This window comes from Rhamphochromis longiceps, linkage group LG10 (genome assembly GCF_057381845.1).
Source record: "Rhamphochromis longiceps isolate RC_006_pf linkage group LG10, R_longiceps_female_GT1.1, whole genome shotgun sequence".
In the NCBI taxonomy this organism is placed as follows: domain Eukaryota; kingdom Metazoa; phylum Chordata; class Actinopteri; order Cichliformes; family Cichlidae; genus Rhamphochromis; species Rhamphochromis longiceps.
This window is the reverse complement of record NC_140566.1, coordinates 9,336,758-9,361,668: the sequence shown is the minus strand read 5'-3', so window position 1 is coordinate 9,361,668 and position 24,911 is coordinate 9,336,758. Positions and strand designations below refer to the sequence as shown.

General features: G+C 41.9%; 1 protein-coding gene across 3 annotated transcripts in view; it reads right to left on the bottom strand.

Moving 5' to 3' along the window:
- Positions 1 to 4,701: 4,701 nt before the first annotated feature.
- Positions 4,702 to 24,911, bottom strand: part of mtmr4 (myotubularin related protein 4) — a 42,988-nt gene continuing 22,778 nt past the window's right edge. For 2 of the 3 annotated variants that reach the window (XM_085420048.1, XM_085420049.1), the window contains exons 3-18: positions 22,693 to 22,782; positions 18,760 to 18,876; positions 17,102 to 17,184; positions 16,136 to 16,495; positions 14,657 to 14,770; positions 14,370 to 14,560; positions 13,050 to 13,178; positions 12,194 to 12,305; positions 11,573 to 11,768; positions 11,246 to 11,431; positions 10,832 to 11,002; positions 9,622 to 9,776; positions 8,055 to 9,468; positions 7,805 to 7,915; positions 7,595 to 7,683; positions 4,702 to 6,409 (exon numbers count right to left, since the gene is read on the bottom strand). In XM_085420048.1, the coding sequence (XP_085276174.1) occupies positions 6,232 to 6,409; positions 7,595 to 7,683; positions 7,805 to 7,915; positions 8,055 to 9,468; positions 9,622 to 9,776; positions 10,832 to 11,002; positions 11,246 to 11,431; positions 11,573 to 11,768; positions 12,194 to 12,305; positions 13,050 to 13,178; positions 14,370 to 14,560; positions 14,657 to 14,770; positions 16,136 to 16,495; positions 17,102 to 17,184; positions 18,760 to 18,876; positions 22,693 to 22,782 (3,696 nt within the window). In that variant the 3' untranslated portion in view covers positions 4,702 to 6,231. The remainder of the gene's footprint in view (positions 6,410 to 7,594; positions 7,684 to 7,804; positions 7,916 to 8,054; positions 9,469 to 9,621; positions 9,777 to 10,831; positions 11,003 to 11,245; positions 11,432 to 11,572; positions 11,769 to 12,193; positions 12,306 to 13,049; positions 13,179 to 14,369; positions 14,561 to 14,656; positions 14,771 to 16,135; positions 16,496 to 17,101; positions 17,185 to 18,759; positions 18,877 to 22,692; positions 22,783 to 24,911) is intronic. The other variant, XM_085420050.1, reaches the window with a different exon arrangement.

Below are 24,911 nucleotides of genomic sequence, written 5' to 3'. Positions count from 1 at the left end.
CTTAAAATTATGTGTCCTGTTTGGGTTTCAGTATCAAAAATCAGCTTTTAAAGCTATTTTTCTCACACATGCGGGCTGTTTTCTGCTCAGATCATTGTTTCGCATTCATTAAGGACTACACAGCAATGTATGCAAGAAATATGATGTGCATGCACACCCATGCATGGGTTATAAAATATCATATCTCCCAGGCTAATTTACTTTGAAAATGTGTGTGAGGAATAACACAACAGGACACTTTATCCTACAGAATTAATCTCACCCCAGACCAAAGACTGCACGTGCCCCGTTCAACCTCTGCCTGACCTCCACTCATTGCCAATAAAAGGAGCTCCTATACACAGAGGCACAGCTGAGGTGTGAGCTCACTGCTGTCTCCAACAGTGGCCAGTCTGTGTAAACTCTATAAATAGTGTGGAGCCCTGATCTACTTTGCAGGAGCTGCTACCTGGTACACGGATGAAAGCTGGATCAAAATAAAAACACACTGAACACACAAATCATGTGAAGAGCAACACTGGGGTCAGTCAGGAGGTCGTGAGTGGAGAAGTGCGACCTTCTTGGACCATGCAGTGGACATGTAAGATGGTGGGAACCCAGCAAAACCACACACCAACAGAAAGCAGAAAAGAAGCAGAATGGAAACACATTTTAATCATTACACTGCAATAGTTGTTGAAAGCTTGGAAGGATCTTCAGTAAATACATTTCTCTGTGCACTGCTGGGGCAGAAGCTCATGGACCCTACCCAGGCTTAAAAGCAGAGCAATGTCTTGCATGCAGTTCAATGCGCATAACAGCTGAAGGGATGCTCTTCTGAAGGAAACACAGGGATGGAGAAGAGTAAATGTTTGAAAGAGGCGGAGGGGAAAAAAAGACGTGGTTTATGAAACCACTATCAGCCCATTACAATGCAGCCCTGACACATTTACCAGTACAGATTAGTATCTACTCAACTTGGTGCACGTGACCCTAACCATTCACTTCATGGCTGGGAGGGTAAGTAACTCACTTGTAATTTTATAGACTGAGAAGTTAATAAGCTCACAAAAGCTTCGAAACTTGGGCGTGCCCAGCAGCCATCAAACCTCAACAGGTTTGTTGGATGAAAGGTGAAACGTCTCTGAGAAACCCAGCTGCTGTCATTTCTACTCTCAGAGATACCAAGAATATGTGCTTCATTCATGGGCGCTGGTCACTAAAATTGAAATGGATTCCTCTCAGAGTATTTCTAAACATATGAAATTAAAAAATGTTTTACGAAAACTTGCAACAATGTTAAACAGCAAACAGAAGAGAGGTATGGAGAACATTCATCCTCTTAAAATTTGTTAACACAAACAAGGCAGAATGGATTTTTACAGGGGGAAGAAGAAACAACATCAGGCAGAACAAAGATAAAAAGTTGGGAACAAAATAACTGATGAGGGTTTAAAATGCATTTTCTATGAAATTTCATGACGCTTGCCGGGTTCTTCCTTTGGAGGGATTTTGCTTGGAAAATAAATGTACACTAAAAACTATTTCTAATAATGGTAAGAGCTTAAATTCTCAATGATGGAGAAACTATAGGAAAAACAGACCAAAGTGCCTACATAAATTTTACAGAAGAGGTGTTTTAAAAATCTGTATTTAAAGGAGGGACATACTGACATTTATTTATTTATTCAGAATTTTAAGAATAACAGCTTTAAAGCAAATAACACAAATAACAAATAACACCTAAAGGTAATGAAACTGAGAAATATGACACAACAAGTACAATGTATAGAAGGGAATCGCCCGCAAAATCTATGGAAGATCTAGTTGAGACAAATAGACAGTTAAAATTGACCTTTAATGTGCCTTTTTTGATTTCTTTTTCTTTCTTCTCTAACAGCCTGTTGAATGCCAAAGCATCAAAATCTGAGTTAAGTCTGGACTCTTTGCTTGTTTGTTTGGATGTGGACTTGCTGCTGTGTTTCATTTCTTGCTGGATAACTTAAAGGCACTTGAGCTTCAGGGCATGAGCTGATGGCCGGACATTCTCCTTCAGGATTTTCTGATATAGCGCAGAATTCATGGTTCCATCAATTACAGCAGGCTATTGTACTTTCTACCACCACATTTTCTCTGTAAAGTAGGTTCAGCATGACATGTTTGACTATATTATTCAAAACTGTGTGATTATTGGTATGAATAAAAGCTTGAACATGTTAAAGTGGAAACTTCAATACATTTGTTCTTGGTGCAGTTCACAACAGTTAGTTCAAAGTTTTGTGAGGAAAAAAGCCCAAATTTCTTTTCTGCTTTCTCACAGAATAGATTGAGCTGTCAACTTAATTTACATTCACTAAGTTGGACCCTAGAATAACCTGAGCCTGCATTATTCATCATGCTGAGCAGGTACACTGAAGGACATTGCCAAGAGTCCCTGCTAAAAAGCATCAAAGAACCTGAATTGATGTTTCTTAGAAACGTTGACACCAGCAGCTCATCTGAAAACAGTGCTTTGGTATGGTGTATGAAGGACCTGCTTCATACACATCTTTGTGGTGTGAAGACACAAAACATAATAAGTAGCAAACAATGAAGCCTGCTTCTACAAAAGAAATGACTGTTTCATGTGATAAAGATGAATTTTAGTAACTCTTGAAAGTGGGGAAAGTGAGTAAATCTTTAACAGTGAAATTGTGCAATGAGCCTCTCAATTGGGTCAAAGTTGCTGCTGAAAACAGACACAACTCTGTTTTTCGCGGAGAAAAAACGCCATCTAGTGGACAAATGCAAAAAAGCGCTTTCAGCACTGAAAGAAGATCCATTCAAATCCATTAATCTTCTTTACTTCGAAAGCTTTTGCTGAATGACACCCTGCAAAGTGTGCATTATATTTCTTGTTATCATTATTAGTAGTATACTCCTTTAGATTTTTTTAAGGCCACCACTACTTTTATTAATTCACTTATTCAGTTTTTCAAATAAAAAAAAAAAAAAAAAAAAATGTATTGCAACCTGAAACTGGCTTTTTCCTGTAGATTCAGCTAAAGAAATGGGAACTAACAGGAATGTGTTTTTGCAACAGGCCATCAGTATCAAAGCACTCAACGGTGCTATATGAAATAAGTTCTTTGCCAAGTTGGGTATTTTGTGTTGACAGAACACTGATTCATCCTTTAAGGCCTTTTTAGTGTGTGAATGATTCCTGGGTTAGTGCTAATTGGCTTAAACAAACAAACATTTCTCTGGAAATGTTCAGGTACCGATGATCAGGACTGGACTAAAAATAAGTGACAAAACAGCCCATGTCCAGAGAAAACCTCTGGAAGACCTTCAGAAAGACTGAAGAACTATTCAACAACAGCAGTTTAAACATTATAAAAAAGTCTGGCTGCTAATATAAAGAAACAAAATGTAAAGAAAAGAGTGGTGGATCAAAACTTTGTGTGGTGTCCTTGTGGCAGCAGAGATACATCAGTGATACATAACCATTGTTTGGTAACCTTTTTGCCACAGCTTCAAAAGATAAGATAAGATAAGATAAGATAAGATAAGATAAGATAAGATAACCTTTATTAGTCCCACACGTGGGAAATTTGTTTTGTCACAGCAGGAAGTGGACAGTGCAAAAGTTATGAGGCAAAAATTAGAATACAATAAGAATAAATACAGTACACAACTGTACAGAATAGAATAAAATACTATATACAGTAGAATAAAATAAAATAAATATACAATAAGATAAAAATAGAATACAAATACAAATACTATATACAACTGAGTAAAAATACAACGATGACAGAAAGGATTATTGCACTTAGTATTATTGCATATGTATGGATGTGTCCATTTTTCAGCCAATCACAGAGCAAGCCTTCCTGATCAGTCTGGTGTCACCAACTCCAGTGACACTCCCCAAGCAGATCACAAAAAAGTACACTCTGCTCACCAAAACAGACACTCTGTGATAGGCCCCCTGGGAGCACATGCCTTTTTGACTGATCTTGATAGGACTCATTTCATAGTATAACTACTAGCCCTACTACCATCTCGAATTCAAGGTCAAATTCCGTGCAATGAGGACATCAGAGACAGGCCACGGAGTTCCCAGCCTCCTCCTTATTGTTAAATCATGACCTCTGAGCTTAACTGAGGAAAGTGAGGACTGCAGTATCTTTAGATGTTTAGAGGTTCTTTTGTGACCTCCTGGATGAGTCGTTGATGTGTTCTTGGAGTAATTTTGGTAGGCCGCCTACTCCTTGGTAGGTTCACCACTGTTCCAAGTTTTCTCCACTTGTGAATAATGGCTCACTGGAGTCTCAAAGGCTTAAAAAGTATAACTCTTTCCAGAGCGACAGATGTCAGTGACTTTGTTTCTGTGGCAGTAGTCTTTAGATCATACCATGATGTGCTGCTTTTTGAGCTCTTCACTTTGTCAGACAGGTCCCATTAAAAAAAACAACAACAACAAAAGCAAACAAACTGCATTTTGTATTTACTCAGGTCATCTTTATTTAATATTAAAATTGCAAAAAAACAAAAAACAAAAAAACAAAAAAAACCCAAACCAAAAAAAAAAAAAAAAAAAAAAAGCAAAAAAGAAAAGAAATCAAGAAGGGGGCAAATAATTTTTCACAACACTATAGAGGTGATTTAAATACTTATAGACAAAAGAAAATGAGATGCATACTGTAAAAGAAAAAACAAAATACAGGAAACCAGATCCATGATATAATCCTTTATTTTAACCCATGGGATTTCATTTTTACAGTGCATTTCTTTACAACAATAAATCATTAAGTGACAGGTTTTAGCCACCACTACGGATCAGATAACTATGTATGTTACATTTCTGAGCTCCTCAAAGATTTCAGCTTCATAAACACCGTGCAAAAGATTCCAAATATTAGACGATGATAACTACAAAGGTAACGAATCCAGCGATATCTGATTATCCACTGACATTGTTAGCCTCTTGTTATCAAACTCTCAGTTAATCTTTAGTCATTTCAGTGTTATTAAGCAGCTAGCTATCTGTACCATTAAACATACAGAGAGGTGGCCGATTAGAAACCTGCTGCCATCCATAACAAAGAAATATCCTTTGAAAAGAAAAGAAAAAAAGAGAGAGAGAGACAAAACAAAATATGGCACCATTGTCTCAACAACCAGTAGACAAACATTTTTAAGGGGACTGTTGCCAAACTACCCTTAAAAACAAAAAACTAAGAGCTCTGTTCAGTCCTCAGCATGTGGAGGAGTCAGTCAGATGGACATAGAGCTTTATGTGGACACCAAGCCATTCGACTAGAGGAACATCAGCACAACCCTTCAGTCACATCTTCCAAGCACCTTCAAATGACTCATCTGAAGAAGACTTCACAGAAACCTGCTGCCTCCCACCCTCATTCTGTCCCCGCAAAACCACATCAGTGTGCGCCACACATCCCTCAGAGCGTTGCACCGCGACTATACCAGAGAAAAGCATAGATAAAACACACAACCACATCGACTGTGCACATACAGAACACACTGCAGCAAAGAACATGTACACGACCTACCAAATGCACGTTAACATAAACCCAGTCCAGTTATCCATCACATGTTACATTCAGGCTCCGAGAGGACAAAAAAAAACAACAACAGCAAAAAAGATGCAATGGCAAAGTAAACAGCAGATTTCTCCCTTTTGCTCAAGTTTGGTCACAAGTGCCCTCCATTACATGACAGCTAGTAGTGCACAAAATAAGAATACAAAATTAGACTTTTAAATACTGTAGCAGCATTTCTTTTCTTTTAAAGTTGCAGCCTCCAGTAGTACAGGTACAGGCTTTGGAGTCCCCCGACACGTGGAAGGGTGAGCGATTGTCCTCTGAACTGCGAGACGGTGTCCGTCAGGAGGGTGCAGGTGTTTGGTACTAAAAGGTGTGTGGACAGGTTGGAGATGTGTCTCAGGCGGGGGCACCACTAGAGGACTGAGCCGTGTGGAGGCAGCAGGACGCTGCGGCGCTTAGGCCTAAAAATGTCTTTGACCAACCCCCTCCTCCACCTGCTAGCATGCCTTAGCAATCCCTTCTATTACAGTCTATACGTACATCTCCGTTTTTAAAGCCCAGCGTCCCAAAGAGTAACAACTGCTCCTCATTCCCGCCCCTGCAGCCAAACTACAGCTGATTGGCGGTAAAAACAGCGCACAGCTCATCAGTCCCATACGAGCAGGACAAAGCCGAGGCGACAATGCTTCAGAGGTTTCTCTCAGCTGGAGGCTGTAGCGATGGCCTTCTTAAGCTGCTGGCTACGGATCTCGCGGGTGCGGGACTCGAGGAGCAGGTCGTGGCAGGTGTTGCACACCAACACGGGGTCGTAAAGCTGCTGGTCTGGGATGGGAAGCTTCAGGTGACAACAGTCTTTACAGAACACATTACCACAGTTCCTGAAAATGGAGAACACATGTAACGTTATTAATAGGACAAATAATATTTGATGTGAAGGTTTCTAAGACATTTTAGATACCAAACGTATAAGATTTCAAAATAAAAGATCCTCAGGACCCAGAGAGGGCAAAAATGAAAAGGCTAAATGCAGATTATGGATTGATGAGCAGCACAAACAGCTTTCCGCTTCTTCCTGAAGCACATTTAAAGGTCTTTTCACACATGGCAACTTTACTGCATTCCATCCGTCTCTATTGCATTTGGGAACGGAAACACAAGTCATTGTTTACATACATTATAAATCAGCTGATTCTATTTATTACATGTTGGAAAACTTGCTGTGTTTAAGTTACATAAAAAATGGATCTAACAGTTGAACACATGCCCTGCTCAGAGTGCTGCTCTGCCTGTGAATATGAATTTTCCCCCCTGCCTAAAATGTCTCAGTGGAGCATATAATTAATTCCCCAGTGAGTCAAGAGCCTTTGATGCTGAAACCAAAGCTTGGAAAATGCACAGCAAATTGTCTTTTAAAGGCATGCTGCTGCTTTGGCAGATTCACTGTGCAACTAAAGAGTGCAGAGAGAAACAGGCATACAAAATATACAAACACAGCCAGCTTTTAAAAGGAAACACTCAGATCTCTTAGGCAAGTGCTAATCGTGAATCAGCTTCACTTCAAATGCAAAAAAATATTAAGGCTTAAATGTTAAAAAGAATTTGCACAGCATTTGGAAAATGTACTTATTCTTTCTTGTTCAGAGTGAGACGATGAGACTAATCTTGTACTTGATGTTAACCAGCAGCTGGTCAGATTAGCTTAGCACAAAGACTGAAAACCGGCTGAACAGTTTGTCTGGTTTTATTCAAACAGCAACCAAATTTGCCTTCAAAACTGCGCCAGAATAAAAGGAATAGCTGAGCACATAATTGCCCAGTAACACAGCAACAAGATGCTTTCACACTGCTGACAGCTAGCAAAGCTAGCATTAGTTAACCTGAGCTAACAGGCTTATGGCTGAAGCTTCACATTTACTTTCTTAATCTGAGCAAATACGTAAACACAAATATTTCCACACTAATATTAATCTAGTCTAATCTTGGCATTTATCTATTTTTTCCTCCAAGTTTGAGCACTTGTTGGAAAAATTAACAACAAAAAAGAAACACAATGAAGTCTCTACCTGCAGTGGTGACGTCTCTTGGCTATCCAGAACTCACAGTCACAGTTGAAACAATGGGAGGCCATGTGGTCGGGCACCCACCTCGTAACCTACACACAGAGATAGGTATCAGAAAAGTGTGAGACATAGCTCTGCTCCTGGACATGCAAGTGAGAAGTGAGTGGGAACAAGAAAGGAAGCGTGAAGACAGAAGCTCTGTAGGACACTCACCTCAGTGTCCCTGGGCTCCACTCGATCCCAGCTGCCCTCGGACAGACGGTCCTCGCTGTGGGTAGACAGAGAATCTTCCTCATTGCTGTTGTCTGACTCACGCAGACATGTCTAAGGAGAGAACAGAATGAGATCAGAGGATGGATACAAATAAGAACTCTTCTGAAAATAATTGAGAGTAAATACTCTGAAGACAAAGAGAAATGCTTTTAGCTCTTTCAGTAAAGTCTGTGCTTAAAAAGTCACTCACAATGTCATCCTCGTACTCGACGTATGGCTCTGAGGGAGGGGTGCCATACTGTTGACTCTCAAGCCTCATCTGCAGCTGTCGCACCTGCTGTCGCAGCACCTCAACCTCCTGCTTGTAACCCGCCTCGATCTGACGCAATCTCTGCTGCACGGCATCCATCGGCACAGGCAGCCCATCGTCATCCAGGTAAGCCAGGGCCTGGGGAGGTGGTGGCGAGCTGGAAGCTGAGGGTGAGGAATAAGAGGCTGGCAGGAGCTGATGGGCTGCCAGTGAGTAGCTGGTGAGGGCAGCAGGCCCACACAGTCCAGTGTAGCCTGCACTCCTGGTAGGCCATCCAATCTGCAGCGCACTGCTCGGACAACAGAGCGCCTCCCTGCGGCAGCACTGCGAGCCATTGGCAATGGCAAAGCCCTGGGCGCGGAGGAATTTACTGGCAAGCCGGCGGCTCTGGTGGATGTTGGGGTGCTGGCCCCGGCTGGCACCAGAGGCAGACTGGACCAGACCCTGGACACTCTCCCAGTGGGAGCTGAGCAAGCACAGGTCCGAGAGCTGGCTCTGGGAGATCAGAGGGCGAGCAGTGACCTGGATGCAGTCTACAGGAGCTGCCGCTAACACGCGCTCTCTTCCACTCGCCCCATTTGTCCTCGTGTCCTCCTCCTCCTTCTGGGGTTGAGCTTGTGGCTGAAACTCAGGCTGCTCCTCATCATTCAAAGTATTCTGCGTAAATTCCTGGGTCACTGCGGAGGGCGAGTTGGGGGGATGATCATTCTCACCTGTAAGAGTCTCAGTGGAGTCCCCCATGGGAAGGAGTGGTGTTAGCTGCTTTACAGCCAGCAGGCTCTTTGACTGACTATCAATTTGTCCTTGAAATACAGAGGTTGGTGTGTTGGCTGCAGGTTGAGTGCTTTTGCAGGGCAGAGGTAAGCAGGGCTCTGATTTATGAGTGGGAGATGGTATACTCTCAGCAGTCCTACAAGGGCTCTCAGCCTCCATTGGAGCTTGTTGGAGTGGAGTATCTGTGATCTGATGCAAAGCTTGCATGAGGGCAGGAGTGGAAAAGGCAGTGTGAGCAAGTGTGACATCCTCACTGAGGGGGACAGGTGAGAGGGGCAGGGAAGGCAGGGGCTGCGTAGTGAAACAGGGTCCATCCACAGCCTCTTCAGCACCCACTACACCTGGGACAGCTTCTGGAGTCGGATGCACAGATTGTCCCTCTCCACTGTCCACCGCAGTGTCAGGTATGAGCTCGTTGGAGCCTTCTACAGCGGGTTCTTCCACAGCAGGTGAGGGCTCCAGTGCAGAGCGACCCTCCTGGCAGTGCTTGTTGAGATTGGGATCGCTCGACGTTCGTGTCAGGGGCATCCCATTCTCAAAAGCTGACAGAAGGTCATCCATGGAGCGGGTCTTAGGAAGTCTGTAAATCACCAGTACATACAGATCTTATTTTTTTAATGTGTATAAAATGCAGTAATACAGTTCTCCATTTTGAACTCTAGAGGGCAGTCTGACTGTTTGCCATAACATTACTAGTCAGACTGCGGCAATAGTATTGTTCAGACAAACAGACCTGTCCAGGGAACGGGAGGTAAGCTCATCTCCTGTGATGGAGGGCGGGAGGTAGAGATCCACAGAATCATCCACAGCAGTGCACGGGGAGGAGGTGGGCAGGTAGACGGCTGTCCACAACTGTAGTGCCCGAGTATGGCAGACTGGCTGCAGCACCTGGCAGACAAATGCACCGGGAGGATAAGTACATAGTAATGGCGTCTAAGATCCAAACTCTTTGAACGTGCATCAGAAAGGATGGCAGGGAAAGTAGGATAGATTTAATCTTTAATCATACTGAAGTTCAAAATTGGAGTCACATTATCCATTAATCAAAACACTTATTGTGCTCACTGAGATCGTGACTGAAGATTATGATCATTACTATGATCAACTGTTTCCTTCAGCAAGTCCCCTCACTGAACACTTTCTGAAAAGCACAGTGGCTTTAAAAGGAAACACTCAGGAAGCAACTTCCAGCTGCAACTATACTAAACTACAGGGTGGGCCATTTATATGGATACACCGTAATAAAATGGGAATGGTTGGTGATATTAAAGTCCTGTTTGTGGCACATTAGTATATGTGAGGGGGCAAACTCCTCAAGATGGGTGGTGACCATGGTGGCCATTTAGAAGTCAGCCATCTTGGATACAACTTTTGTTTTTTCAATAGGAAGAGGACCATGTGACACATCAAACTTATTGGTAATGTCACAAGAAAAACAATGGTGTGCTTGGTTTCAACGTAACTTTATTCTTTCATGAGTTATTTACAAGTTTCTGACCACTTATAAAATGTGTTCAATGCGCTGCCCATTGTGTTGGATTGTCAATGCAACCCTCTTCTCCCACTCTTCACACACTGATAGCAACACCGCAGGAGAAATGCCAGCACAGGAATCCAGTATCCGTAGTTTCAGGTGCTGCACATCTCGTATCTTCACACCATGGACAATTGCCTTCAGATGACCCCAAAGATAAAAGTCTAAGGGGGTCAGATCGGGAGAACTTGGGGGCCATTCAACTGGCCCACGACAACCAATCCACTTTCCAGGAAACTGTTCATCTAAATGGCCACCATGGTCACCACCCATCTTGAGGAGTTTGCCCCCTCACATATACTAATGTGCCACAAATAGGACTTTAATATCACCAACCATTCCCATTTTATTACGGTGTATCCATATAAATGGCCCACCCTGTACAAAAGCTGTGAAAACCGGCAGGTACCATGTCATGAGAAGGGATGTAGAGGAAGTTCTGGAAGTTCTTGTTTGCTGTGCGAAGCAGAGACCACACAGAGCAGGTGCGTTTGTAGATATTCTTTGCCTCCCTTTCACGAGCGTTGTTGCACAGAAACGTGCCGTAAAGACACGAGTATGTGTGCTGCACCAACTTGACCTGGACATGTGAAGAAGATGCATCAAGTCAGGCCTTTAATTACAGCACTGATTAACTTTAACTCTCATTGTCGGTGTGTGTGAGACAGCTGACTGATGTGAAACATGACCATGTGACCCAAGACTTTATTCATTAGGCCAAATGTATGGTTTCATGTAATCCTGGCCACTTTTTGAAGTTTAAAGAACATGTAGAGATTAATGCGTAAGACAGACTAGTATAGAGTGCTGTCCAACCACCCACCAGGAAGGCCTCGTTGAACTCAAACAGGCAGGGGAACTGTTTGAGCAGCTGGTGAACACAATCCAGCCACTGCAGGAAGACGGGACACTGCTCGCTCACATCGTCTGAGTTCTCCTGGTGGCCACAGCGGTCCCCAAACTTATGACCAAAGTCCAGCCATTCCGTCTCTACGAGCACCTGGAAACCCTGTGGATAGCACAGAAGTCAGTACCAAAAGCAACAAGAGAATCCAGCAAAATAAGTGCTTACCATATCTATGAGAATATGCCTGCATGTCATTTAAAAATCAAATACATTAGATTAATACTGAACTGTGCAGATGCTCACCTCTAATGTCCTGTAGTAGGGGTCCAGCAGGACCTTGGCGAGGGCTACAATCTGAGGCGTGCGGTCCCACCCGTCTGAGCAGTGTACCAGGACAGGACGACCGTCCCGCTCGACTGCTGAACATACCAGAGTGGCAGCCTTCAGCATGACCGACAGGTGCTGCAGCCAACGGGTGCTCTCCAGTGCTGAAAGCCAGCTGGAAACACGAGAGGGGGTTGATTAGGCAACAACTAACCTATATGGAATATGTCATAACTGAGGTAATCTGATACAGCAGGATACAGCATAGATTGGGTTATTTGGGTTAGCTATGACAGAGCAGGGAGGCACCTCTCTGGAGGCCTTTCTGCTTCACTTCACACATTCGATGTAAAATACACACAGCTGACGTATTGAAAACGCATGTAAACATGGGAACAAATGGACAGCCATAACACACATGTGCTGTTGGTTGACGTGTACAGACAGACAGCTGGCAAGCCCAGCAGGAACAGGACTGTGTTCCTGTGCCTGTGTGGTGTTGCCTTACTGTGTGGTGAACCCACTAAAACAGAGAAGGTGGAGGGAGGTGCAAATGAGGCCAGAGCCGCTCAGAGAGAAAGGTCACATAGATCAACTTACTTTCCTGGATCGGGGATCTGACTGCAGACAGCCCTGAGAGCCTGGAAACTGTTCCGGATAGCATGGATGTTGGCCATTCCCATGAACATGACCTCACAGCTGGGGTAGTACTCTGAATACAAACAAACAACAATTTGCTTTCAGTGCAACATTCATAGTCATCTAACAGTGACTGTGTGTAGTCACTGGTAGCAATAACATTGTCCATTTAGTCAAACTGGACTGCACTAAATGTGTTAGCAAGTCACTGTAGAGAGAGGGGATTGTTTCCAGAATGGAAAAACAGCACTTTGTTAAACAGATGTGTGATCAAAAACTACACGAAGAACATTTTAAACTTGCTCTGTAAAGGATGATTTCTATAAGACAGGTCTAACAACATGAGCACTGACAAGAATTAAAGTGTGTGCAAAAGCTACAAATCACAACCAATATCCTCTAAACTGCCATCATAGCAGAGCCTATCTGAAAGCCATTAGTTTTAAATATTCAAGCTGATCAAGGAAAAAGTTGAATTATGATATAATTACCCATATACTTGTCCAGCTGGCTTTAGTATTATTCAAATTGTTTCTGATTGTTACATAAGTAATTAAAAAATAATTAAGCTCCATAGAGCTGAGAGGAATTATAAAGTTGGATATTAAAATTATGTTAAGTCACCACAAGCAGGCAATTTTAGAGTACTGAGTAAAAACACTGTTTTACTTCTCACCGAGTTTCCTGTCTGCTTGACTCAGTAGAATCAGACGCCAAATGATACACACACACTCCAGATAAGGTTCACAGATGACAATGTTTCTAGTTTAATTTGACTTTTTGAAGATGGTGCAAAATGTTTTGGGATTATGCCAACCTTCACATTCGCAGCCTCCGCCCTTAGCTCGGTTAGCCACTGCAGCAGTGTATGAGCGAGCATCCAGAATCAGCAGCTTCTGTGTCACAGTGTTGTCATTGCAGCTGGAGCCGCCCGTCAGAGATGAGTCTGGGGAAAGAGAAGATTCTGATCATTATGAGCAGACAGTGTAATGCGAATCGACCTGCCAGGGAAAGGAAGAAAGAGAAAGTGTGAAAGGAGGAGGACGGTGTCAAGAAGGGAAGGGAACATGATTAAGAGAAACTGACTCTATTTGTAACCTACTGAAAATCAATATCTCCTCATGATGAACACCACTGTGTTACCTGGTAAGTCAAGAAGCCTCCTTCCCACAGCTTCTGCAGAGAAAGACGACTGGAACTGAAATACTTCTCTCTGCACCCTTCTCTAATTGTGTTAAAAGCTCTTTTATCACTTTCTGTAATTTGACATATCTGTGTGTTCCTTATAAGTTAATATGGAGGGGGGAAAAGGAAAGCAAAACCACTGAAAAAGATACAAAGAGTTGTTTTTCTGAACTGTGAAAGCTGTGCTGACAGCTGTCCTACTTTCTGTAACTCACAATAATTACAATGCAGCAACACTGATGCATGTACTTTCTGTTAAAAAGGAGAACATCAGCAATGGAAAAAAACAAAAACAAAACACATTCCCAGCCCTGTGAATGCTTGCAAAGCTCTGAAAACACCAGAGTCCCAGCTATTAGAGGCTGTTTACAACCTGGAAATTTAGTGATCTCCTCTCAAAGTTCAAAGTGCTGATTAAAAAGAAGCTAATTAAATTTATGGTGTGCACAATAAAAGCGATTCATGTTAATCAGCTACCTTTATACTTTAAATTGGTGATGATGTATTTATGTATTTGCAGGTATTATTGAAAATGCAGTTACATTACAATTTATTATGTGTTGGTTCTCTTGGAAGTAAAAGTTGATAATTAAACAACAGATAAATGCATCTCTTTCTCTCTGGTCAAAGTTTGTGAAAGAAGTCTAGAGTTAGAGAGTGTTTGGCCAGGTTTGCACAGCGTGATCTGCTGTTATGTGTCTGGATGACTGCAGAGAGAGAGAGTCTGTTTCAGACACTCACTACTGGAAGCACTCTGTTTGGTATAGGTGTGTGGGCTGCCTGAGTAGACTGCAATATGATGCGATCACTAGCTGTGACTTTAAGAAAACGAGTGAATTTAGACCCTGGATGGTTTAATTTGACAAACAGGGTCATCGTGTAATGCAGAGATGTGCAAATGGATGAGGAGTGCAAGTATGGACGTGCAAAGAAAATCAAACAGCAAGATTACCAAAATCACCATCGGAAGAGTCAGTAGCTTCCCCGCGTTGTCGATTTGTTTGTGCACCCTTGGTTCCGCTGTCCATCTGACAGGCCTTAGCGATGGACGTAACTAGATACTCATCATCTGTGTTCCTCCAGCCCCACCAGCTAATCTCAGGCTGGCTACAGCGGGCGATCACTGCCCCGTTCTTCTGGTGCCTGGAAACGAAGGTTACAGAGTTAATTAACCTAAAATGATGGATTTTCTTCAGCTTGCACCCATATAAGCTGGAGAAAACATGCACACAAAGTTACCTGTAGACCACCACTGGGATCCTCTTCCAGGATCTAAAAGAAGCCACACTCTCCAGCTCCTTGTCAGTGATCCAGATTGGAATCAGAAGCTTCTGTGGGTAGCTGGAGCACAGCCTACAGGATGAACAGGTAGTTAGAGGTTCTAAAGCATAGGTGTCAAACTCTGGCCCGCGGGCCACATTTGGCCCGCAGCCAAATTACATTTGGCCCACGAAGCCATACCAAATTACTATTAGAGCTGGCTTACTGGTATTATACAGCTAATATATACCGGTATATATTGTTTAGTATTAAGCTTTGCTTGTTCCATATTCAGTTTTTCAGCAAAACTTGTTTGAGTCCATAAGAAAAGATTCATTCTTATATCTGGAGGAAGATTTTTTTTTCAATAAATATTAATGTTAGCCCGCGACTTTGTTCCAGTTTTGAATTTTGGCCCACTGTGTATTTGAGTTTGACATCCCTGTTCTAAAGGAAGTTTTAAAACAGTTTATAATGCTGCATTATCTTTTGATGAGGAAAACCAAGATGAAACTGGCTGCAAAAGGACATTCCCTAAAATGTTCTGGTTTTCAGGGTCACTGCAGCATCAATATCTCAGCTAGACCAGAAAACAAATCAGAAACCTCCATCTGTCTCTGCTTTCTCCTCTTTCTCTCCCAGGATACTTTCTTCAAATTATATTCACTTGCTCAGAGTCTAATAGCAGGAGGGAGAGAGACTGTGTGTGTGTGTGTGTGTGTGTGTGTGTGTGTGTGTGTGTGTGTGTGTGTGTGTGTGTGTAAAATACAGTGCTGAGTCATGGGCCTCAGCAGGCTGTGACTTGTTTAATTAGCCAGTTGTCCTATGTGTGTGTGTGTGTCTGTCTCAGTGGGGTGTGTTCTCCTGGGCCCTCCAAACAGACTGACCTTTTTTTTTGTAGCATTTATTTACCCAGACTGCAAAGGAGACCCCGATGTACAGGTGCACACACTCATACACCCATTCAGTCTATTGTTTCTACTTAGGTGACTGCCTTAATACAGTTTATCTTAGGCTGAACTACCCAACCTGGTAGCCTCAGCGCGCTGTTTGTTTCAATGACAGGGAAAATTGCAGCTTTAAAGACATCCTAGATTAGCCATTAGCTTGTCTTGTTTAAAGTGTACCTATTGGACATCCATTAATCAATTAAGACTTCTAGTCACAGTGGATGATGATGAAAACATCAAAGTCATATATCTAAAAGATGTGGAATTTGCTTCTAGGTGTTGCCTTTCACTTTGAGGTACCCTTTTCTTCCCTCCCATCCCTGGTGACACTCTCATTCTGAAAAACCTTGGATCTCATCAAAAAGTAACTAACTCTAAAATTCTGCCATTCACCGTCAACTATCCAATCATTACTCTTTATCATGACACCATTCTATACTACTAAAACTAGATGCAGTCATCAGGATATACCTGCTGTGCTTCTCATGGTTAAGCATCAGTGACATACTTGTAGTTGCAGTTGATATCAGACACTCTCCAGATGTTTTGAGTATCGAAGCCCATCCTCTTGACCTCCATTTCCATTCTCTGACGTACATGATCACCTACAAACACACATAGAACATGGTGCGAGGGTATAAATGAAAAATGCCCTCTCAAACATTTACTTGTTCTAAAACTGTGAACGAATGTGTGTGAACCTGGGCGACAAAGATGAAGGTGCTGATCTTCATCGTCAGCGCTGCCTCCTAGACACCACGCGTGATAGGCCAGGGCGAACAGGTCCTCCAGCCGTGATGGGTGTGCTATGGCCCGGTTCAGACGTTTGACCCACTCCTGGCACTGCTTGAACGTTGCAAAGTGGCATCTGTGGAGATTAGAAAGATTAGTGAGATCCAACAAACCCTTCATGCACTGGGGACTAGGAGAAAAACAAAACAAAACAAATCAGCTGTTCTGTGATTTTCCAGCCTTTAAACCAGAGTAGTAATGTGGTTGCTTAATAATGTGGAACCAAAATGCTGCTGGGCACATCTGCTACCGAGTATGCGACAGTTCCACTGGTTTTAAACTGTTCATGAACACAAAGATGAGAATTTACCAACACCCTTTATTACCTTTGAAACCTTAGTTTCAAAAAAGTATTACCTACATATTATTTTACATTTCCTATCTAAGGTGGGTGAATGACAGTGCGTCACAAGTTGTAGTCATTGATGATTTTAGTCACAAGTACAGTTCTGCAAAAACACATAATTTGACTTTTTCTCCATGTCAAGTCCTTTTACATTATTGCTTAATTTGATCTCAAGTAAGTCAAACTGAACTCCAAATTCGGTCAGTCTGTTGTTATGTGTACAATTTACAATTGGTAATGTGTACAGTTTCCTAAATGAACCCATAGTATTACTAATTCAAATGTGTATCAGAGTACTGTGCTGTAAGAGAGTGTAAGAGTGAGGGCTCTTCTTACCTGACAACTTTAGAGTCTTTGCAAATGATGTGCAACTGGAACATATCTCTGCTCTCTACACTTTCTATCAGCCTGAGAGGCACCTGCAGAGGGAGACAGAGAGCACGTGCATTTAGCCTGATAGTCCACTGTGTGAGCAGACAGCACACTGGCAGAGAAATTACCACCCTCTGGTCTAGTACAGACTGTATCCAGGTTAGACACACTAAGTAAACCTTTAACCTGACTGCAGAGGAACAAAAGGCCACACTGGTGTTCCAACTTTGCCTCTAGAACTGTTATGATACCATGTGACAGCTACAAACCTGCCGTCCCTTATGCTTTTCAAGCAGGTAAGTGGTACTTTAGAGTACGATGTTAATGAACCCCCGACGAGGTTTAAAAAATCCCTTATGGACAAACCTTTGAGCATAAGGACTATGTATGCGCACTTTTTTACAAATAATGGCCAGTTTAATTCAAGAGACAGAGTGCTGGCGACACAGTCATTTCACAAAATGATTAATCCATCTACCACTCTGCTGAATGTAAATTACAGTTTGGCCTCAGTGCATCCCAATCATGTAAAGTGAAGAGGAGCTTAATGACAGCTGTCTAGACTATGGCAGAGGGTGATGTTTTATCATATGGTACTCACAGATATGTCAATGTCCACACCTGGGTAGGTCTAAAACACAGTGACACCATGGAGCACAGACAAGGAGAGAAGGAGGGAGGGAAGAAATAAGACAGGAGGAAATGGAAAAAAACAAAACAACAAACTATTAAACCCAAAAAGGAGGCATTGGGAAATGAAGAGTTAAAAGGAAAGTAAACACCAAAGAGGCTGCGAGATGAAAAGACAACCGAGCACATCACGCTGTGCACTATTTGTAGCACATGGCCAAGTCAAATGGAAATCATGACGAGAAAGACAAACACAGGCGGGAGTAAAGGGCAAGAAAACAGCTTAAAAGTAAGAGGCTGTAAAGAGTTGTGAAGGGGAGGTGTGGGTGAAAGGTTGTTTGCTGGCATTCATACAGTTCATGTGTGCTTCTGGGGTCAAGGCAGGAGTCTGTCTAAGTAGGAAATCAGTTTGATAAGGACTGTTAGTCTGTGACATTTGAACTTTGTGTGGTAATCTCACTCTCCTCTGCTTAAAGTTAAGGTGAGGACGTGCCTCGGTGATTGGCCCTCGCCACCTCCTTCGTTTTTAAAACTGTCATCTTTTCCAGAAGCTGAATCCTTCTGGAAAAGATGACATGGATTTGGGAAGAAGGATTTTCATTGCCAGTGAATGCAAACAACCAGCCTATTTGTATTTGAGCAAGGCCTGACGTCAGCAGGAGCGAGCTGGTGGAGAGCACTGCCAGCCTGGATGTCACATTAAACCTTTGTGGTTTCAGGATTAGAGGGTCTAGTGCTCCTGTGATTTCACCTTGGTACAAACAACTACATGCCAAGTAAGCTAAAAGTGCTCAATGGGTACCCCATTGAAAGTTTATTTGCCTTGTTGCCACAGTTATTTCTTAATGAAAACTTATATGGGGGAAGGGAAAAAGTCTAATTGCATCCAAACTAAACATCCTTCCCTCTCCTCTGCTGGTGGCATAGGGCTCTGGCAGAAGTGACAGTTCTGTGATTCTTTGTTAGGTTTGTTGTCAGAGACATGCACTCACATTGATGACTGAGTCCTTGAACTTGATGTGAAGTCTGTAGTTAGAAATGGCAATGATGGCTTCATCAGCACGGCCAAGATATTCCACACCTTCCCCCTGAAGAACTGGGAACGGCACCTGCAAAGACCCAAAAACAATGGAACTGTTTAAGTCTCATGTGCATGAAACATTACACCAGCACGCATTTAACAGCTTTATTCAATCTACTGGAAGTCTAATCCTGACAGAACATATTATGTTAATGCTGCGTCCTCAGTTTTGGTGCAACTCATTCTAAATATTGATTGTGGGAATGTCATTTTTGGACAATGACAAATTAAATTTAACTTGGTCAAAAAAAGAAAAAAAGTAATCTCAGAGCAAAACAGCAAGATATGTGACATGATCTGTTAAGCTCCTTGTCATACTTTTAGAGGTACTTAAACTCAAATATCATATTGGCACGGCATTTCATTTTTATAAGCAATACCCAGCATAGCTGACAGCTTGTGATCATCCTGTCAGAGTAATATTGAAGATAAAAGAAAAAGAGGGACATGAGAAAAAGCGTGCATGTGTAGCTGTCCAATTAGGGCATATGAGTTTTACAGAAGAGCCTTTGTTAGCACAGAGGGGCTTGTTGGTAGGAGGGAGACTGTCTGCTCCGGTGTAGAGGGAGAGGGATCCCAAACTGTCCATTAACATTCCATGGCCATTTGATTAGTCGCAGCCAAGCCCTGGCTTCAGCCGCAACGAGACCCCTACATTAAGGTAATTGCTTCCCAACAGAGGTTAACAGAACATTTTTCATTTCATTCTGAGGCAGGGTATTATCTTAAAAGTCGACAGAGTGGAAGAGACACATGGTTGCACGTGCCAACTCCCAAAACATCTTTTCATTTATCTAAAACCGGAAGCTTTTAATCAGTTTCAGACCAGCTGCTCTTGTTGTTATTCTGTTTACTTTACGGCTTTTTCAATATAATTAAAAAAAGATGCACTGAAACAAAAGATCTTGAATAAATGGTGTTGACCAGGAGCACAAGTGTTAGATTATAAAATAACTTTGTGAAACACTCTCGGCTTTGTGATGAACTGGGGGACTGTGTTAGGCCCATTCCGTCTTGACTAAAACACACTTTTTTTCCTTAGTTGTCACTTGGATGCGATTGGCACGAGCACAGTTATTGTGCTATGGCTGCTTCAAACTAATGAAAAGTGCGACACCGGTCTTGTTGTTGAGTTGCTAAGTAGTGAGGAAAGTGTTGCTTAGAGACAACATTACCTCATTCTGTATTAGCATGCACTGCTGAGTCATGCTGAAGAGGACCCACTAGTGCATGTTAAAAAAAGACAACATGCAGCAGAGCAAATGCAAGGCTATAGCAGGCCCACTTGAAACAGCTAACACTGCTGAAAGAAGAGCTCCACAGCACAAAAAGCTAAATGTGACCGATATTCCCATCACTCCATCCAGTCCAACAGACTATTTACTCTCATGCCAAATTGCATAAAACTCTAAAATAAAGCAGGACTATTATGTAGAAATCCCATCGAGTGGTAAGAGGTCAAAAGATGTTGATGATGGCTGATCCATAAAAATGTTTGTTTGTTGTTGTTTTTTTAAAAAAAAAGCCCTGCTATTTATCACTGCACCTGCTGCTCATCAATAACTGAAAACTTCCACATGAATCGAGACAGGAAGCATGACGAGGGGGAAAAAAAAGTGTAGCTTAAACTGGGAAATGGAGCACATAGTACTCTGCGCTCAGACATCAGCAGAGCCAAATATAGGCAGCAGCAGCCCCCTCCTTCTCGGCACAATAGAGCGGGACTTTGAAATATCTTTGGGATTAAAATATTTCAGTTTTTCAACTGTCCTCCTGTCCTTGAAAGTGACAGGAGGACAAATGGCGCTGACACCTAGGTTAAGCTTAAAAACCATGTAGCTACTGACTGAGGAAAAGGACCGAGGATACTGTTTTACAATATATAAAAGGAAAACGCCACAAAAGCAAAGGAAAGGTATATGATTTCATTAAATACTGGCTCAGTGGCAGTAGAAATAAACAAATTCAGGTAGAGAGTGTACACATTTATCTGCTGTGGAAAAGACTTGAAGTGTGTTGCTAGAAGTGCCATAGTTAACATGCTGTACAGACTGCAAGCTGCATTAAACAAGCTGTGCTCCAAAAGTAGGTGCATGAGTCACTGGCAGCAAGCAAGTGCAGCATAAGATACTGTGTCACGTTTCCTCTACGAAGCCTTCAGCAGCATAAATATGACGAGAGAGAGGGGGAGGGAGGGTGAGTAGAAAGCCCCATTTAAAGAGGAAAAAAAAGAAAACACTGACTTGTGAGTCGTGACTTCCGGTTTAAGCAGCCTGCCTGTTAGGACATGCACGTGAGCAAATGTACGCGCAACTGAAAGCATGCTCCATGACTTGCACGCACGCAGGAGGGAAGGCAGTAGGGTAATAAATACAGTGGGGTGGGGAAATGCCTGCAATTTGTCCGCAGTAAGAGACATCAGCTGTCAGTGAAACCATCATGGGAGAGCCTACACATGCACAAAAAGTCACACAAAAGCACAGATACAATGTGTGACTCCATGTGTGAATGCAAGGGGAAGGGAAGCAAGCGTAAGAGTGCAGAAACAGAAAGATTCTGCCATAAGAATTCAGCAGATTAAAAGACGCTCTCATAAACTTTGCTAGCAGACTACGATACAGCCATGCTTCCTTTGCACACTGCTCAGTTGGAAAAAATATACAAAATACCTTTGACACAGAGCCCTTTAAAGCATAGCACTTTAATAATAAAACATTTGAACAGGTTGATACTCCCTGCAGTTCAAGTGGCTTCAATTGAAAGCCACAAAAAAGAAACAACAGATAGTGACCCCAGGCCCCTCCTCCCTCCATTTTTCCTTTGTCCAGTGCTCCAGACACATGATGCTAAGCTCCATTAACCAGCAGACAGCCACAGAGCGCCAGCTTAACACCAGAGGGTCAAGCGCAAGTTAGCCATCACAGTTCTGCTACTTGTATCCTCACTTGGAACAGACTTTGAAATCCTTCTCACTTAAACTGACCTAAATGTTTCTGAACCTTTTTATCCTCTGCAGCGGCTTCTAATATATTTATGTAAAACATTTTTGGAACAGCTTTGGGTAGTCTATTCTGCAGTATGGCTCACATATACAAACCTCTCAAGTAAAATTTCTACTGTATTTAGAAGTTGATCTTCAACAGGCCAACTACATATATGTATTTAGCCTTTTTATGTTAATAATATGAACATTTACATTTATATTCATAAAATAAATGCTTTAAAGTAGGTCAAGCACAAGTGCTCCTTTACAACCAATGCACTTAAAGAAAGGCCTCAGCCACAATTCAGTCCTTTCATATGTACGTGCAAAACAACTTCCTGCTCTCCTTATTAAAGCTTTGCATAAAAATATCCCTTTTCTTTACATGCTGGCTTAATTCAGAACCAGTTTTAAAAAAAAGTTTACTGAAGAGAATTTGTTTTCTTATTAGAACTCTATGATACTTTATCTGTAGAGAGTGTAGGCAATTGCTGCATTCAAATGGAAATACTTGTTATTCTAATAGCTAATTAATTTCGTCAGTGTTTAGCACAGGAAAAAGTTGAGCTACATGACAGTGAAAAAAACAAAAGCATTCCTCTGGGTCCCCATCACCATCACTTCTTCCATGTTTGACCTCAAGCCTGTCGAGTTGAGACTTGTGCAGTAATATCTCGGAAATCATGAGATGACCAGGCGTCAAGGTGAGGGTGTTTCAGAGGAACATTGATTTTATTAGCCACCAAGATTTAACATCACAACCTAGAAGTGCCATACTTGTTCCTGGTTTTCTAATATTAAGTCATGTTGCTGGGCGTGAGAGCAGATGGGACCGTGCTGTAGAAGTGGTTGTCACCTCACCTGAAGGCTTTCATCCTCCTTCACCAGCTCCTTCTGGGGGAACAAATCCTTGGCCTTGATGTACTCCAGACTGGGAGGCCCCTCTTCACCCTGTCAGACACAAACACAATCCAGCGATAGAAAGATAAATACTTCTGTCGTGATTCATGTGAGACTACATATGAGAAACTGAAGCAACACACAAAGTCCATATAGTTTGTTGATAGCAATACTGAAGCATGTGAAGAGACATGAAACAATCAATACAACCAAACCCAGAGTTAATATTCTCACTGCTTTTATCAGGTCCTTTGGCTCTGGTAGTTCATTGGTTCATACGTGCCAGGTAGAGTTTTGCAATCTCCTGCAGCCAGGTCAGACATCACATAGGAGATTAAAAATTTACTGCGAGGGCCCTAAAATTATACATTTGAAGAAGGAAAAGAAGTAGTACACAAGCTTGTGTTAGGTCAATGTGCCAAACCATTTAAAATGTTTATTACTTGCTTATGACTGACAGTTTTCCTGCCTGATGAATACTAATGCTGAAAAAGAAATGCAACTTTTGATGTTTGCAGTGTGTTTGCTTTGGCACTGCAGTGCAGGTGGTTACTGCAAGTGTAAAAGATACCCAGTGCTGCCTATCACAAACCAGTGCACTATGTGACTGGGTGTAGTGCAAACAAAGATACTGTGATTAACTTGAGGATTTTACCTTTTTAAAAAAAAGGTTTTTCATGAGTCATGCTTCACTATAGTTTAAAAAGTTCCTTGGGGCATAAAAAAATACATACAGATAATAAATGTAACTATTTTGATTGCAAATATGATAGCAAATATTTCTCAGTTTCTTAGAAATTACAAACAAACAAAAAACAGCTGCAGTCTTTTCAAGTTCACTTCTCTTCTAATAGATGGTCGGCTAAAATTAGACTGCAACACTTTAAGGAGTGGCGGAGATGAGAACGAGAGGAACAATGATGGCAGTCGAGTCTGTCCTTGAAGCTTAGGGCCCTGTGTCCAACTCGGGCTGAGCAAATATGTTCATCAGGTCATACTTCAATCACTGGACTTAAAGAGGTGAAAAGCAATCACATGATGAAACTGAAGGACATGCCCTTGGCTTTTATTCTCTTTAATCCCTATTCTAAAAACACCAATGTTTTGCAAATAATTTATTATAATCTTTTTTTTTTTAAACTTCATAATTCAAAAGTAAGCACATTAAGCAAATTAACATCTTCCCCAATATACCATTCTATACTCTATAGTGTATATAGTATGGTACATTAGTGCGGTACATGTCCAACAATTTTCTAGCTTTGTGCTATAACACGAATAAGTTCCAATCCTTCTCATTCAGGTGCTGTGTCATTTCTGCCACTTTACTGCTCTGCTGGATTTTCACTTTTCCATTTGAGTACGACCCTGTGTCATTTTGGTTTTATAATAAAATCAGAAATAGAGGCCTAACTGGGTGGTTTATTTCTGTGAATCATATCCACTGAATCTTCTAGCATCCCACCAAGATAGCTATAGTATATTTAAAAAAATAAAAAAATAAAAAAAATAAACCACACAACAGCAAAGTATCAGTTAGGTGAAATTATTCAATTTTAAAAAGCAAAATGAAAAAAGATCCCATGCATATTAAACCCCCCCCCCAAAAAAAAAAAATGGCATGAGGAGGCGTCGAGATCAATTACAGTATTGCGTTTGAAAATGTTGTTTAATTTTAAAATACGGATTCGAATACAAGACAGTAAGAACAAAGTGAAATTAACCTGAAAATGAAAAACCTTTAACACTGCATCCCAAGAGGAGGACATGCTGAAATTTCAGGAATTATATCAGAAACCAACTGATGTCTGACCACAGAGAACTCCTGCTGTGTTTACAGTGGTTACATCTGTAATCCAGAGGCTCAAACTGGTAATTAAACCACACGATAAGCATACCACCCATTGGGCTGGTAACAGATGGACATAGTGTCCCTACAGTGACAACCCCTCACCTACAAGTCACCAATCACCAACATTTTCCTAAAAGCATCACATCACAAGTAATAATGACAATGAAAAGGCAGTATTTTTCAGCTTATGTGACATAGCTCCATCAGTAGGTAATAATTACAGTGAGCTAAAAACATACATCTGTGATAGCACAGGTGCTGTCATGGATGATGAAAACAGTTGGCACCCCAAGGTGGCTAAGCAGTGCAGGAGAGGATGGCTGGATGC